Source organism: Myotis daubentonii, chromosome X (genome assembly GCF_963259705.1).
Source record: "Myotis daubentonii chromosome X, mMyoDau2.1, whole genome shotgun sequence".
In the NCBI taxonomy this organism is placed as follows: Eukaryota; Metazoa; Chordata; class Mammalia; order Chiroptera; family Vespertilionidae; genus Myotis; species Myotis daubentonii.
Genome location: NC_081861.1, coordinates 113,372,623 through 113,389,843, shown reverse-complemented (window position 1 = coordinate 113,389,843; position 17,221 = coordinate 113,372,623). Strand labels below are relative to the sequence as shown.

At 42.1% G+C, this 17,221-nt stretch overlaps 1 protein-coding gene and 1 pseudogene across 1 annotated transcript; one reads left to right on the top strand and one right to left on the bottom strand.

The window, feature by feature from the left end:
• Positions 1-1,904: 1,904 nt before the first annotated feature.
• Positions 1,905-4,117, top strand: LOC132223634 (tryptophan--tRNA ligase, cytoplasmic-like; annotated as a pseudogene).
• Positions 4,118-7,391: 3,274 nt separating this feature from the next.
• On the bottom strand, positions 7,392-9,021 carry LOC132223633 (protein FAM47E-like). Its single transcript, XM_059678710.1, has 2 exons — positions 8,256-9,021; positions 7,392-8,155 (listed from the first exon to the last, which is right to left on the bottom strand). Exons 1-2 carry the CDS (start codon positions 9,019-9,021, stop codon positions 7,392-7,394), a joined length of 1,530 nt encoding a protein of 509 aa, XP_059534693.1.
• Between the last annotated feature and the right edge of the window lie 8,200 nt (positions 9,022-17,221).

Below are 17,221 nucleotides of genomic sequence, written 5' to 3'. Positions count from 1 at the left end.
TCAACAAAGTGGGAGTAGAGGGATCATACCTCAACATAATAAAAGCCTTTTATGAAAAACCTACAGGCACCATCATACTCAATGGACAAAAGCTTAAACCATTTCAAATAGGGACAAGAACAAGACAGGGATGCCCACTTTCACCACTTCTGTTCTACATAGTACTAGAAGTACTAGCTGTTGCAATCAGACAACAAGAAGAAATGAAAGGCATTCAAATTGGAAAGGAGGAAGTAAAACTGTCACTATTCCCTGATAACATGATACTATACAAAGAAAACCCTAAAGACTCCATCAGAAAACTACTAGATTTAACAAATGAATTTGGCAAAGTAGCAGGATATAAAATTAACCAGAAATCTATGGCATTTTTATACACCAGTAATGGACTCTCAGAAAGGGAAAGCAAACAAACAACCCCATTTACCATTGCAAAAAAAAAGATACTTATGAATAAACTTAACCAAGGAGTAGAAAACCTGTACTAGAAAATCTGTAAGACATTAAAAATGGAGATAGAGGAAGATATAAACAAGTGGAAGAATATACCATGTTAATGGATTGGTACAATCAAAATCATCACAATGTCCATAGTACCTAGACAGTCTACAGATTCAAAGCAATACCCATTAAAATACCAAGATCAGACATGTACACCAATGAAACAGAACAGAGAACCCAGAAATCGACACCAGTTATCATGTTCAATATATGACAAGGGAGGCAAGAGCACACAATGGAGTCAAGATAGTCTATTAAATAAATGGCGTTGGGAAAATTGGACAGAAACATGCAAAAATGAACCTAGAACACCAAGTTACACCATGCCCAAAAATAAACTCAAAATGTATGAAGGATTTAAATGTAAGAAGGGAAAACATAAAAATCCTAGAAGAATTCACAGGCTGCAAAATCTCAGACATTTCGTGTAACAATATGGAAATTAAGGAGAAAATAAATGGGACTACATTCAAATGAAAAGCTTCCGCACAGTAAATGAAACCATCAATAAAATAAAAATAGTGCCCACTGCATGGGAAAACATATTTGCCAACAATACATCTGACAAGGAGTTAACCTCCAAAATCTACAGGGAACTCATACATCTTAACAAAAGGAAGATAAACAGTCCAATTAAAAATGGACCAAGTATCTAAATAGACACTCTCCAAAATGGACATACAGAAGGCCAAATGGCATATGAAAAAGTGCTCAAAGTCACTGATTATTCAAGAGGTGCAAATAAAAAGGACAGTGAGGTGCCACCTCACACCTGTTAGAATGGCTATCATCAAAAATTAACAAATGACAAAGTGTTGTCAAGGATTTGGAAAAAAGGGAACCCTGGTGCACTGCTGGTGGGAATGCAGACTGGTGCAGCCACTGTAGAAAACAGTTTGGAGTTTCATCAAAAAATTAAAAATGGAACTACCATTTGACCCAGTGATTCCACTTCCAGGACTATATCCCAAGAAATCAGAAACACCAATAAGAAAGAATATATGCACCCCTATGCTCATAGCAACACAATTTACAATAGCTAAGATTTGGAAACAGCCTAAGCGCCCATCAGCAGATGAATGGATTAAAAAAAACGGTGGTACAACTATTCAGTGGAATACTATGCAGCTGAAAAAAGAAAGAACTCTGACCATTTGCAACAGCATGGATGGACCTAGAGCACAATATGCTAAGTGAAATAAGCCAGTGGGAGAAAGATCAATATCACATGATCTCATTCATATGTGAAATATAACTAAGAACATAAAGTGATGAAAAAATAGACATAGAGACATAGAGACATAGAGACATGGAACACACTGGCAACCCACAGAGGGAAAGCAGAAGAGGGTGGTGGGGGGAAGAAGTCAACCAATGAACTCATGTGAGTATATGCATAACCCATGGACACAGACAATGGGTTGGTGAAGGTTTTGGGGGTAAGGGGTGGGGAGAGGGCACTAGGGGTAAAAAAAAAGGGACATATATAATACTTTCAGCAATAAAAAGAAAAGAAAAAAGCCAGCTCAAACCAGATTGTCTTAGTGGATTGAGCATTGGCCCACAGATTGAAGGGTCCCAAGTTTGATTCTGGTCAAGGGCACAAGCCCAGGTTATGGGCTCAATCCCTAGTAGGGGGTGTGCAGGAGGCACATGATCAGTGATTCTCATCATTGATGTTTTTATCTCACTCCATCTCCCTTCTTCTCTGAAATGAATAAATATATATTTTTTTTAAAAGTCAAGGCTGTATTTGGAAATTCAGGTTCCTGTGACCCAGAACTGAACTTTCAGAACATTGCCTTAGTGTAAAATACCCGCAGGGCACTTGGAGTCTGTCTTTCCTGCCATTAGGACCATATGTAAACTCAGTTCCCATACTGAGGCTGAAGAAGTGAGACGGGAAGTGAGTGGGGAGGTTAAATGGAGGCCAGCATGCAGTGTGGCACCCCACACTAATGAACAGCTAATGATGCAATGACCAGCTAATAGTTTGGGTTTAAAGTGGGTTTTATTGGTCTCCACAACCACCCTCCCCCAAACACACACACTCACAGCCAACTCCTGATTGGACTGTGTCATGAGGAATTGGTCAAGAGGCTCAAGTGTTTCTGAGAAACTGGTTGATTTCTAAGAAATCCTTACTGCAAATAGCTGCAGGGTGGGGTGAACAAGAAGAAAATAGAAGAAAGGGGCTTAAAAAAAGGAAACAGTAAGAGAGGAAAGACTATAAAAGAAGAGCCCAACTGCACAAAGATCTCAGCTACTCCACTGGCCACCTCTTCAGTGCCCCCCACAGCCCAGGATGAAATTGGTTCTGCAGTGAAGAGGCTGTTATTGCTAAAAATGAGCTACAAAGTGACAACCTGGAGAACTACAAGGCCGACTGCCTTCCAGAGAACCTTGCACCTGGGTTAGTTGCCCAGGTGCCATGGAAGCTGAAGTGCATTTTGTGGACCCCCGAACGGTACAGAGGAACAGTGCAAAAGGCAGTGACTATGACAAGCTCATTGTTCAGTTTGGAAGCAGTGATATTGACCAAGAGCTGATAAACAGAATAGAGAGAGCCAGGGGCCAGAGACTGCACCGCTTCCTGCACAGATGCACATTCTTCTCACACAGAGACATGAACCAAGTCCTCGATGCCTATGAAAACAAGAAGCTGTTTCACTTGTATGTGGGCAGGGGCCCTTCTTCCAAAGCCATGCATGTAGTCCACCACATCCCATTCATTTTCACAAAGTGGCTGCAGGACATGTTGAATGTGCTCTTGCTCATCCAGATGGCAGATGAGTAGAAGTACCTGTGGAAGTCCTGACCCTGGACCAGGCCTATGGCTATGCTGTGGAAAACGCCAAGGACATCATCACCTGCGGCTTTCACATCAACAAGCCCATCTTCTCTGACCTCGGCTACATGGGGGTGAGCCCAGACTTCTACAAGAACATGGTGAAGATTCAGAAACATGTGAACTTCAACCAAATGAAGGCATTTTTGGCTTTGGAGACAGTGACTGCAAGGGGAAGATCAGCTTTCCTGCCATCCAGGCTGATCCCTCCTTCAGGAACTCATTCCCACAGAACTTCGGGGGCGAGATGGACATCCAGGACCTCATCCCTTGTGCCTTCAACCAGGATCCTTCCTTCAGGATGACAAGAGATGTCACACCCAGGATCTTCTATCCTAAACCACCCTGCTACACTCGACCTTCTTCCCCTCACTGCAGGGGACTCAGACCCAAAGGAGTGCCAGCAACCCCAACTCCCTCATCCTCCTCACAGACTCAGCCAAGCAGATCAAGACCAAGGTCAACAAGCATGCATTTTCTGGAGGGAGAGACACCATCGAGGAGCACAGGCAGTTTTAGGAAAACTGCCAGGTGGACATGTCCTTCATGTCCATGACCTTCTTCCTCGAGGATGAGGACCAGCTGGAGCGGATCAGGAAGGATTACAGCAGTGGAGCCATGCTGACCTGGGAGCTCAAGAAGGAGCTTGTGGAGGTCCTGCAGCCCCTCCTTGCAGAGCACCAGGCCAGGTGCAAGGAGGCCAGGGAGGAGATAGTCAAAGAGTTCTTGATCCCGCCCCACCCAGAGCTGTCCTATGACTTTCAATAGCGCCCATTTTATATCTGCACAGAAAGAACCATAATTTACCCAGAGGCTCTGTCACATGGCTTCCCGTTCCTGGTGTCTAACTCTGTGTGTCTGTCAGTCCTGTTTCTCCCTGTGTCATCCTTTCCAAACTAACTTTGTGAGCTGCCGGGTCTGCCCCTAAGACAGGGGTGGGCAAACTTTTTGACTCGAGGGCCACAATGGGTACTTAAACTGGACCACCGGAGCGCTGGAACAAAAGCATGGATGGAGTGTTTGTGTGAACTAATATAAATTCAAAGTAAACATCATTACATAAAAGGGTACGGTCTTTTTTTTTTTTTTTTTTTTTTAGTTTTATTCATTTCAAACGGGCCGGATCCGGCCCGCGGGCCATAGTTTGCCCACGGCTGCCCTAGGAGGACTTCCATTGGAAAACATCCCACTGTTCAACGTAGACCCTTAAAACCTGATGGTTAGACAGCCTGTAGTCTAGGTGTTTATTTCAGGAAATTAAATGGGCACAGGCCTATTTCAGCCCATCCCCACAAAAAAACAAACAGAAATGCTGGATGTGCTTTTGACTGAGAGATCTCCCAGCTTGAAAGCTGCTTTTCACACTGAGTATTGGCCCCAGGTCTCCGCTTTTATTAAGTTGAGTCTGTGGGAGAAACTTTCCAGCTCACTTCCTGAAATCCAGACCTCATGTGTTCTCCTGGAACCTCTGCCCTTCCCAGAGCCTCCCCATGCTGCTTCCAGGGACTGGCCCTGAGCATAGGCACTGTGCCTCCACCCTGTGGCAGCTGAGGGGAATGGGTGTCCTTTGTAGAAAGCTTTGTACTGACACTTGATTGGCTCAGAGGCCTGCAAGGAGCAGTGCCCTGCTGGTGTCCTGGGCTGTAGAGAGCAAGCAGCAGCCCCAGGCACCAAGGAAAACATTCAGTCTTGTGCCCTGGGTAGTCTGGGAAAGTAAAAAATATTCCGGGAAAGCCTCCATGGAGGTGCAGGGTCCACTCCTGAGCATAATGCCCTAAATAAATTTCATTTGGTCCCATGGGGGTGGGTGTAAGGGTGGAATATATATATAACATACAAACCATGTTTCCTGGCCAACCCACCTTTGTGAACATCCCATTGAATTAATTAGCCATTTCAGTTGGGAAGAAAGTTAGTCTGTCTTTATCATGTTCAGGCTGCCTTACCTCACATTTAACATCCACAGTATTGGAGTCATGGGAAATATCTGTATGACATGTCATCACATGGAAAGACATTGCAAGAAACAGGGACCATAAGATATGATGATTTGCCTCAGGAATTTTTGACCCTAAGAATATTAAAATTAATAGGCAGATTTGAAAAGGGTTCAAAAAGGTCTTACTACAGTGGGGCCTTGACTTACGAGTTTAATTCATTCCGTGACAGAGCTCATAACTCAAATTACTCGTATGTCAAATCAAAAAGTGAAGGAGTGAGACACGTGATGCTGGGCAGATGTTGTGGCATTCACTGTGAAGTTCACTGCGCCAACTAGCTGTGGGGTATCTGAAGCTGGATCGTAACCCGAATTTTAGCTCGCAACTCAAAGCAAAAAATCAGCTGAGAGATAGCTCATTTCTCAAAAAACTCATTAGTCAGGACACTCGTAAGTGAAGGGCCCACTGTAGTTAATTTTATAAAGATATTTTACTTTATTCTATTCCATAGATGAGTGTGTATCATTTTTCCTTCAGCTAAAGTGTGGCATCATTGATTTAATATAGGTATGACTATATTTTTCTTCTAGATCAGAGGGACAGTGAATTTTAAAGTAAAAATTCAGATAGGAAATATGTTAGGCTTGCAGGCCATATGATCTCTGGGACAATTCCTAAATTCTCATGTTGTACTGCAAAGGTAGCCATAGACAATTCAAAAACAATACCAAAGTTACTTTGGCTACAGGTTACAAGTTGTGCTTAACAAAATAATTGTTATAATGCATTATATATTGACTATTATTGGAGTGATACAGTTATTAAATTCTGCACTATTATTTTGAGATTCATCCCATGCAGTAGCTGGCATAATTTTTTATAAATACACTAAAGGTCTGGTGCAAGAAATTTGTGCACAGGTCCAGTTCCTAGGCCTGGCCTGTGATCAGGGCCATATTCCTCGGCTGCCCTGAGCCAGCCCCATCCCATGCCGCCACCAACCTTTAGTTCCCCATTTGCCATCTGGTGATCAGATCCTGATGGCTCCAGGAGGAAGAACTGAGAGGTCAGCCATTCTGCCTGCTGGCCGGCCCTGCCCCTGCTGTGGTTGACCTCTGTGTGTGGGTGGACTGGTCGGGTAGGGGCCTTGGCCTGGCACCACTTACATCCCCTGCCACCCACCACCGGTTCCCCTTTCACCATTGGGAGATTGGAGCCTGCAGGACAGGGAAAGGAACAGAGAGGTGGTCAGTGTGCCTCATAGTGAATGGCTGAGCAATCATTCTGGTTGTTCCACCATTAGGGTCAATTTGTATATTACCCTTTTATTGTAAAGGATAGAGGCCTGGTACACAGGTGGGCTGGACAACCTGCCTTTATGGGGGACCCGATTGGGGTGGGGGTCCCCACTGGGAGGCGGGGCTGGCTGGGGTGAGGGGCTACAGGTGGTTTTCAGGCTGGCCAAACCCTTGACCAGGGTGGGATCCCCTCTTGGGGCGGGGCTGGCCAGGGCAAAGGGCAGCAGTAGTACTGGTCTCTGGTTGTTCTGGTTGGTCTGACATTTTGGTCTCTGGAATTTTATTATATAGGATTTTCACTGATTTTCAGAGAGGGAGAGGAAGAGAGAGAAACATCAATGTTGAGAGAGAATCATTAATCAGCTGCAACCTGCATGCACCCGCACTTAGTATCGAGCCTGCACCCCAGGCATATGCCCTGACCTGGAATCAAACCATGACCTCCTGGTTCACAGGTCAATACTCAACCACTGAGCCACATTGGCTGGGCAACAAGATCCTTTTTAAGTAATTCTTTCATTTATAGTTACTTTTAATAAATAATTGAAATAAAAATATAATACTCCTAATTCAATAAAAACCAAGAGGAGTATATGTAAATATTGACTTTATAGTTGGTAAAATACATAACACATTGATGAACCCAAGCAGAAGGTCATTTAGAAATTTTTATTAGCACTAGGTGTTAAATGTACAGATGTGGAATCAAATTGTCCATACACAGTGAGGCACTCATGGTGAATTCTGACTCATGTTAAAATGAGAGAGACACACTAGCCAAGTGAGTAGTAAAGAGAAAATTGTCTAATCCTCTTTGCCCCCTGAATCCCCCTCTTTGGGTTTGGAGAGGAGTTTCATTACTCGGTGTATAGGAGTCTTCACAGATTCATAGTTCCATCCCTTCCTCATAAACATCTTCTCAATCACACCTGGCATCCTGTAGCCCTTGCTTACAATGAAATCTTTGAAGGCAATTGGTCCATAAAGTTCATCAATAATGTCTGGTTCAAGATGCCTTCCATCGGTCAAATGTTCCTTGTCAGGGACGACTTTAGGGTCGGGCAGAGGCTGGCCATTGACCAGCTTTTTCCAGGATTTGGGGTCCAGGTACCATGCTCCATACCTTATCTTCTCCCGTTTGGGTTTATAAGGGTCTTGTTGTTTGCGGACTTTCCTTTCCCAGTTACCTTCCTGCAGGGAGAATTTTCTCTGCTGTATGTCATCTAGCTGTTTGCAGGGCCTTATATTCAAAGGAAGCTGGCCTATTTTCTTTATTTTGACTGTATTATGGGTGAGTGGGACCTCTAAGTCAACTTCAAACTGTTTCATGAGGTCCTCTTCATCAATGCCTATGTCTCCAAAATTATCATCAATCCATCTGCAGAATTCATGAACTGTTCTTGCTTTTTGGAGCTCAGGATCTTTGGGGATATCCATTGTGCATGCTGCATTTTTCTCTTCCTCAGGAAACAAACTGAATAAATATGACTGGAGACTCTCCTTGGCCGTTTGCACGTAGGCTTGGTCTTCATGTTTCAGGCTGACCTCCTCGGGAGGCTCCAGGTTCACTGCCTGGGGAGGCTCCAGGTTCACTGCCTGGGGAGGCTCCAGGTTCACTGCCTGGGGAGGCTCCAGGTTCACTGCCTGGGGAGGTTCCTGGTTCCCTGCCTGGGGAGGCTCCAGGTTCTAGGTTGACCTCCTGGGGAGGCTCCAGGTTGCCCTCCTCAGGATGTTCTTCACACAGGTGTGTGGGGGTCTTCTTTCTTTCCTTGGTGCCCTCACAATATGACCATGTGTCCTCCAGCTCCCTGTCAGGATCCAGCACTTCCAGGACCTTGAGCAGGAGTTCTGGAGGGAGAGCTTCCTCCAGATTCGGGCAGTTCGCCAAGGGATGCTGGGTCAGGCTGGCTTCAGTGTTCTCTACAAAGGCCTTCCGTGCTCGCTGGGCTGGCGAGAGCTTGGAACACAGGTCCGCTCCCTTGGGCGGCTGCCTGTGAATCTTTTTGGGCGGAGGGCGGGGAATTCTATGAGCAATCATGGGGAGAAAGCCCTCCCGAGGGCCACGAGTGATCACATCTTCAGCAGATGGACAGCCCGTTCTGAAGTCGTCCAGTCCCTCCTTCACAAATACCCACCGCCGGCTGTCCATGGAGGTGGGGCACTTCCCAAGCTGCTTGTTCTGCCTGGAGAGATAGCAGGAAGGCAACCTGTCCCTGTCCTTGAAAGAGGGCTTACATTTCACGCCCAGGGGCAAGGGCTCCTGTGGCCCAGGCCCTAGCAGCCACTTCTTGCTGGACTCCGGCTTTTTGTCGAGCTTCGGCCCTGACTGCCACAGCTTGATCAGCCCCGACTCTATGAGCGCCTTCTTCCTCAGGTCCGACTTTAACAGCCACCCCTTGTGGGGCTCCGGTAAGGGCCACTGCTGGCATGCCATGGCGCCCTTGGACCAGGGTGCCCAGCGGCCTTAGGGGTTTGTTGTCTCAGCGGCCTCGTTGATAGGAGACCATTGCCCGGTGCTGACTCATTCTTATCCTTTCTCGATGGTGGTCAGCACGCGCCCCTGCTCAGCCTGCATTGGACTGGATGGCCTGCAAGGTTGCATTCTTGCTTGTGGCACACCATAGGTCAGCTGCCCATTCGTCTTTAGATCGGCTTTTGGATTGATTCCAGTTTGAGGCTGTTTGGAAATCAAGGGGCCACGAATATTTCACGTGTTCACATCTTCATACAAGTTCTTTCATTTCTCCTGGATAAATTATAGGTAGCAATTGATAGGCAGGGGCTTCTGAGAGGCATGTTTTTTCTTATGTACGGTACTCACAGCCCTCAGGTTTTGATATTTTCCCAAATATGGGTGAGGTGAGTGAGGCATTGGGTGTACAACTTAAGGTGGCACCCAAAAAAAAAACCCCTCAGAAATCAAGAGCAGTTATCTTTTAAGGTAATATTTTCAACAATATTCAGGAATACAGTGCCGTATTAAAGCCCAAGGGCAAAGGATTGATCAGTGTTCCTACTACTGATCCCATTTTTATTTAAAACCCATGTGTTGTTCACCGTTGATTTTCTTTTTACAAATAGTATTTGCCTTTTTTTGCATACTGTTATGTTGCTTGGAAACAGTTTGATTCTTTGGGGTCCATTTTAAGATTTAATTGAAATAAACCCAGCAGTTCCCTGTGATAGTACATGGCTAAATAACGTTATACCATGTTGTATGGTTAACTGTTCCTCACTCCTGCAGCAAGACCCTTCCACATAAATTATTCAATGCCTGTGCATCTAGAGGTTTTCTAGTCTGGCTGACAGTAAAGGTCGCTATTGCAGGCCCTGTGTATCAGTTATCAAGAATCCTTTGCAGTGGTTTCTTTCCTGGCTTCTAATAATTTATTCACACACGAGCTGATCAGTAATCAGCTGAATCATTCCTGTGGGGTGCAAGATTCTGGAGTTCCCTCTCTTTCTCTCATTTTCCTCTCTGGTTTTCTGCCTTGAGAACTCTACCCACCTTGTTCTCTACGGTGTCTTAGCTCCAACTCCTCCATATACTAGTAGCGAGACTGCTGTTCTTTGCCTGGGTTCTGCCCCTCTGAGCTGTGGCCTAGAAACTCAAAGAATTTGAAGCAATCATAGGCCTCACCTCATTTATTTCCTATCTGTGAGGGGTCAGTCTCTTCTTCCTGATGTCCAGTGTCTTTCAAAATTTTATCTTATTTTCTTCGCTTTCTTTTCAGATGTTCCAGGGCATATATCTGATCCCTGTTACTCTACTTTGGCCAGAACAGGATATGTACTTTACATTTTTTGTTTTTTCTCCATCAATCAGTGAGTCTGCCTTTTCAGGGTCACGGAAGTCTTCTAAGCCATCGAATACCTTAAATTCTTGCTGTTCTCCACGATTAGAAATTGTAGATCACACCCGCATTATTGAAACAAATGCCTCTCTTACAATCCTTACCAATCTATTTTTCCCCCTAATACTCAGGATACTCATCTACTTTACAATCCATGAAATACATACCCAACTCAAGAGCATATAACATTAGGTGATGCAGCATGGCTTTTTTTTTTTTTTTGGTCATAGCCAATAATACTTTAATATACATATTAGAGATTAGATATAATTCTTCACATGATTTCACTCATATGTGAAATCTAATGAACAAAATATACTGATGAATAAAATATATCCAGAAACAATGTCATTTTATTTTTTAAAAAAACAAAACTAAAGATGAAAACTAATAGGGGAGTTAGTGGAATAATCTGATGTTGAAAAATTTTGCTACATTACTAGGTATTAGAAATGTTTTTATTGTGTGTTCGTATAAGTGATCAAAGTGATGGTAATAACTACCTGTGAGTCAAAACCTTCACATGCTCTCTATTACTTTAAGAAGCAAAAAAAAAAAAAAATGGGACAATTGGGAAAGATTAGCATTCTACCTCAATTATAAGTCTTTAGGAATATTTGTTTTGGGAGATGCTAAAAAACTACAGCAGGTCCGTTTTCAATAGCCATAATTTCTGATGTTAACTGCCATAGCCAGGTTAGGAGGGATCCTTGGAAGAGGCTGATTTGCATAGATTAATGTAATCTCTTGTATCTAAGAGTGAAGAGAGCTCTGGAAACATTACTTGGAACACCTGATGCTCATTCATTACATTTCACTTGATAATTTTAATAATGGGTATATGTAATTTCTGTTGTACATCTATCTTTCCTCTTTGGAAAAAGTATATGTCATATGACAAAGAGGACAATAGTGTACTTTTAAAGTTGTTTGAATATCAGCTGTTTTCCTATACTGGGGCATTAACTTTAGGCTAATTGTATTTTTTTATATGAAAATATCACTTTTTTTTCTTGATCTATAATGGTGATATTCTCCCTGTGCTTCATACTGCAAGAAATAAAAATGTAAATAATAGTAATGATAATGATAATGATAATAATAATTTACAGGCAATGATTGCTAGAATAGACTGAGTTCCCATTGAATCATGATCACTGGTTTTTTATTCCTCTGCTTCATATTTTAACTCCTATACCAATCTTAAATCACCTTAGCTGTGTTAATATATTTAATTTTATTTCATTGTTTTGCAATCTTAACCTGTCTCACTTAACACTTACTCAGAAAGAATGTACTTCAAGGGTGAAGTCTGAAGAAAATTTTAAAATGGCAAATCTAGCCTCCTGAGCACCACACCCTCTGTCTGAGGAACAGCAGCTGTACGTGAAACCTCCCCCTACCAGCCAGGAGAGCTAACACAGCTGTGAACAGCACCCACCAGAGGAGCTGCTGCCAACTGAGAAGCAGCTGCTACCGCAACCGCCCGAAGAGCAACCACAGCCCGAGGAGTCACTGCCACCAAGGCAGCAGCCACTGAACGACTAAACGTCTAGATATGTCAGTGAGATCAAACATGGGTAGACAAAGAAACCCCCAAAGGAAAGAAAAAGAGGACTTGCCAGAAAAGCAGCTAAGTGATACAGAGGCATGCAACATGACCGAAAAAGAATTCAGAATAAGGGTCCTAGAGTTCATAAACTGGACGGAGGAAAAAATCAATAACATATGCAAGAAGCTAGAAGAAACATGAAAAAATCAACAACTTAAGTAAGACCCAAGAAGAAATGAAGAGTGACATAGTTGCAATAAAAAACACCATTGAAAGTATCAACAGTAGACTAGGAGAAGCGGAGGACCGAATTAGTGAATTAGAAGACAAGGAAGCAAAACACACCCAAACTGTACTGCAATTGGAGAAAACAATTAAAAGACAGGAGGAGAGCCTAAGGGAGCTTTGGGACAACATGAAACGAAACAACATACGAATAATAGGGGTGCCAGAACAACAGAAAGAGGAACAAGGATTAGAAAACCTACTCGAAGAAATAATATCAGAAAACTTCCCTGAGGTGGGGAAGAAAAAAGTCACACAAGCCCAGAGAGTCCCAAAAAAGGTGAACCCGAAAAGACCCACACCAAGACACATCATAATCACCATGGCAAATGTTCAGGACAAAGAGAGAATCTTACAAGCTGCAAGAGAGAGACGGAAAGTTACATACAAGGGATCTCCCATTAGATTATCAAATGACTTCTCAACAGAAACACATCAGGCCAGAAAAGAATGGACAGAAATTTACAAAGTGATGCAAAGCAAAGGACTGAATCCAAGAATACTCTATCCAGCAAGGCTATCATTCAAAATTGAAGGGGAAATAAGAAGCTTCACAGACAAAAAAAGACTAAGGGAGTTTATCACCACCAAGCCAGCAATGCAAGAAATGCTAAAGGGACTGGTGTAAAAAGAAGAAATAAAAAGCTCAGAAAGAAAACAGCCACACAAAAAAAGAAATGGCTACAAACAAGTACCTTTCAGTAATAACCTTAAACGTAAACGGACTAAATGCTCCAACCAAAAGACATCGAGTGGCTGAATGGATAAAAAAAACATGACCCATACATCTGCTGTGTACAAGAGACCCACCTCATTAGAAGGGACTCACACAGACTGAAAGTGAAGGGATGGAAAAATATCTCTCAGGCAAATGGAAAGGAAAAGAAAGCTAGGGTAGCAATACTTATATCGGACAAAATAGACCTCAAAGTGAAGGCCATAACAAGAGATAAGGAAGGCCACTTCATAATACTAAAGGGATCAATACAACAAGAAGATATAACCCTGGTAAACATATATGCACCCAATGCAGGAGCACCCAAATTCATAAAAAAAACTCCTGGAAGATATCAAAGGAGAGATCGACAACAATACAATCATAGTAGGGGACTTTAATACACCACTGACAGCACTGGATAAGTCCTCTAGACAATCAGCAAAGATACAGCAATCCTAAATGACTCATTAGATCAGATGGACTTAATAGACATCTTCAGAACACTTCACCCCAATGCCACGGAATATTCATTCTACTCAAGTGCTCATAACACATATTCAAAAATAGACCATATATTGGGTCACAAGCAAAGTATCCCCAAATTCAAGAAGATTGAAATCATAAAAAGCGTCTTCGCAGGCCATGATGGCATAATATTAGAAATAAACTACAATAAAAACAAACCAAAATACTCAAACACCTGGAAGCTGAATAGCATGCTATTAAATATTGATTGGGTTACCAATGAAATCAAAGAAGAAATTCAAAACATCCTGGAAACTAATGACAATGAAAACACAACAATCCAAAACTGATGAGACACAATGAAAGCAGTCCTGAGAGGGAAGTTTATAGCTCTACAGGCCTATCTCAAAAAAACAAGAAAAAATGGTAGTAAATCACCTAACTCTACAACTCAAAGAATTAGAAAAACAGCAACAAGAAAACCCCAGAGTGAGCAGAAGGAAGGAGATAATAAAGATTAGAGCAGAAATAAATGACATAGAGACCAAAAAAACAATACAGAAAATCAATGAAACCAAGAGCTGGTTCTTTGAAAGGATAAACAAGATTGAAAAACCTCTAGCCAGACTCACCAAGAAGCAAAGAGAGAGGACCCAAATAAACAAAATCAGAAACGATAGAGGCGAAATAACAACAGACCCCACAGAAATACAAATGATTGTTAAAAAATACTATGGACAGCTCTACTGCAACAAACTAGATAACCTGGGGAAAATGGACAAATTCCTAGAAAAATACAACATTCCAAAACTCAATCAGGAAGAATCTAAAAATCTCAACAGGCCAATAACTATGGAAGAAATTGAAGCAGTCATCAAAAAGCTTCCATCAAACAAAAGCCCAGGACCAGACGGCTTCACAGGGGAGTTTTACCAAACATTCAAGGAAGAACTAAAACCTATCCTCCTCAGACTACTACAAAAAATTCAAGAGGAAGGAACACTTCCAAGCTCATTCTATGAAGCCAGCATCACCCTAATACCAAAACCAGGTAAAGACAACACAATGAAAGAGAATTACAGGCCAATATCCCTCATGAACATAGATGCCAAAATCCTCAACAAAATCTTAGCAAATCGGATCCAGCAGTACATCAGAAAGATCATACATCATGATCAAGTAGGATTTATCCCAGGGATGCAAGGATGGTACAATATCCGCAAATCAATAAACGTGATACATTACATAAACAAATTGAAAGAAATAAACCACATGGTCATATCAATTGATGCAGAAAAAGCACTTGACAAAATTCAACACCTATTTTTGATAAAAACTCTCAGCAAGGTGGGAGTAGAAGGATCATACCTCAACATAATAAAAGCCATATATGACAGGCCCACAGCCAACATCATACTGAATGGACAAAAACTAACACCATTTCCCCTAAGAACAGGAACAAGACAGGGATGCCCACTCTCACCACTCCTGTTCAACATAGTACTGGAAGTGTTAGCCATTGCAATTCGGCAAGAAGAAGAAATAAAAGGCATCCAAATTGGAAAAGAGGAAGTAAAACTGTCCTTATTTGCAGATGACATGATATTATACATACAAAACCCTAGAGACTCCACCAAAAAGCTACTAGACTTAATACATGAATTTGGCAATGTAGCAGGATACAAAATTAACCCCAAGAAATCTGAGGCATTTCTATACACCAATAGTGCACTTTCAGAAAGAGAGATTATAAAAACAATCCCGCTTACCATCGCACCAAAAAAATTAAGCTACCTAAGAATAAACTTAACTAAAGAGGTAAAAAACCTCTACTCAGAAAACTACAGGACGTTGAAAAAAGATATAGAGGAAGACATAAACAGATGGAAGAACATACCGTGTTCATGGATTGGTAGAATCAACATCATTAAAATGTCCATACTACCCAAAGCAACCTATAAATTCAACGCACTTCCCATTAAAATACCAACGGCATACTTCAGAGATCTAGAATGAACTCTCCAAAAATTCATCTGGAATAAAAAAAGACCCCGAATAGCTGCAGCAATCCTGAAAAAGAACAAAGTAGGTGGGATCTCAATACCAGATATCAAGTTGTATTACAAAGCCACTGTTCTCAATACTGCCTGGTACTGGCACAAGAATAGGCATATAGATCAATGGAATAGAATAGTGAGCCCAGAAATCGGCCCGAACCAATATGCTCAATTAATATTTGACAAAGGAGGCAAGAACATACAATGGAGCCAAGATAGTCTCTTCAATAAATGGTGTTGGGAAAATTGGACAGATATATGCAAGAAAATGAAACTAGACCACCAACTTACACCATACACAAAAATAAACTCAAAATGGATAAAGGACTTAAATGTACGACAGGAAACCATAAAAATTCTAGAAGAATCCAAAGGCAAGAAAATCTCGGACATATGCCGAAGCAATTTCTTCACTGATACAGCTCCTAGGGCACTTGAAACTAAAGAAAAAATGAACAAATGGGACTACATCAAAATAAAAAGCTTCTGCACAGCAAAAGAAACCATCAACAGAACAATGAGAAAACCCACTGTGTGGGAAAACATATTTGCCAATGTCATATCTGATAAGGGCCTAATTTCCAAAATTTATAGGGAACTCATACAACTTAACAAAAGGAAGATAAACAATCCAATCAAAAAATGGGCAAAGGACCTAAATAGACACCTTTCAAAAGAGGACATTCAGAAAGCCATGAGACATATGAAAACATGCTCTAAGGCACTAATCATCTGAGAGATGAAAATCAAAACAACAATGAGGTACCATCTCACACCTGTCAGACTGGCTATCATCAACAAATCAACAAACGACAAGTGCTGGAGAGGATGTGGAGAAAAAGGAACACTCGTGCACTGCTGGTGGGAATGCAGACTGGTGCAGCCACTATGGAAGACAGTATGGAGTTTCCTTAAAAAACTGAAAATGGAACTCCCATTTGACCCTGTGATCCCACTTCTAGGAATATATCCCAAGAAACCAGAAACACCAATCAGAAAGGATATATGCACCCCTATGTTCATAGCAGCACAATTCACCATAGCTAAGATCTGGAAACAGCCTAAGTGCCCATCAGTAGATGAATGGATTAGAAAACTGTGGTACATCTACACGATGGAATACTATGCTGCTCTAAAAAGGAAGGAACTCTTACCATTTGCAACGTCATGGATGGAACTGGAGAGCATTATGCTAAGTGAAATAAGCCAGTCAATGAAGGAAAAATACCAGATGATCTCACTCATTCATGGATAATAGAGACCATTATAAACTTTTGAACAATAATAGATACAGAGGCAGAGCTGCCTCAAACAGATTGTTAAACTGCAGCGGGAAGGCCGGGGAGGGTTGGGGGGCAGGAGGTATGGGGGTAAGAGATCAACTAAAGGACTTGTATGCATGCATATAAGCATAACCAATGGACATAAGACACCGGGGGATAGGGGAGGCTAGGGGACTGTCTAGGGCGGGGGGGAAAATGGACACATATGTAATACCCTTTGTAATACTTTAAGCAATAAATTAAAAAAATGGCAAAACTTATTTTTACTAGCAAAGAATTGATGGGAATTTTATTATGTGTAAGTCCTTAGTTCTAAGTTGGGACTCTTGTAGACAGCATATATATGGGTCAGGTTTTCTTATCCACTCAGCTACCCTATGTCTTTTGGTTGGAGCATTTAAGCCATATTCATTCTAGTTT

Coding starts and splice junctions, on each gene's coding strand:
- LOC132223633 (XM_059678710.1), bottom strand. CDS start 9,021: ATGGCATGCCAGCAGTGGCCCTTACCGGAGCCCCACAAGGGGTGGCTG. Junction 8,156..8,255: donor AGAACCTGGAGCCTCCCCAG/GCAGGGAACCAG, acceptor CTCCCCAGGCAG/TGAACCTGGAGCCTCCCGAG.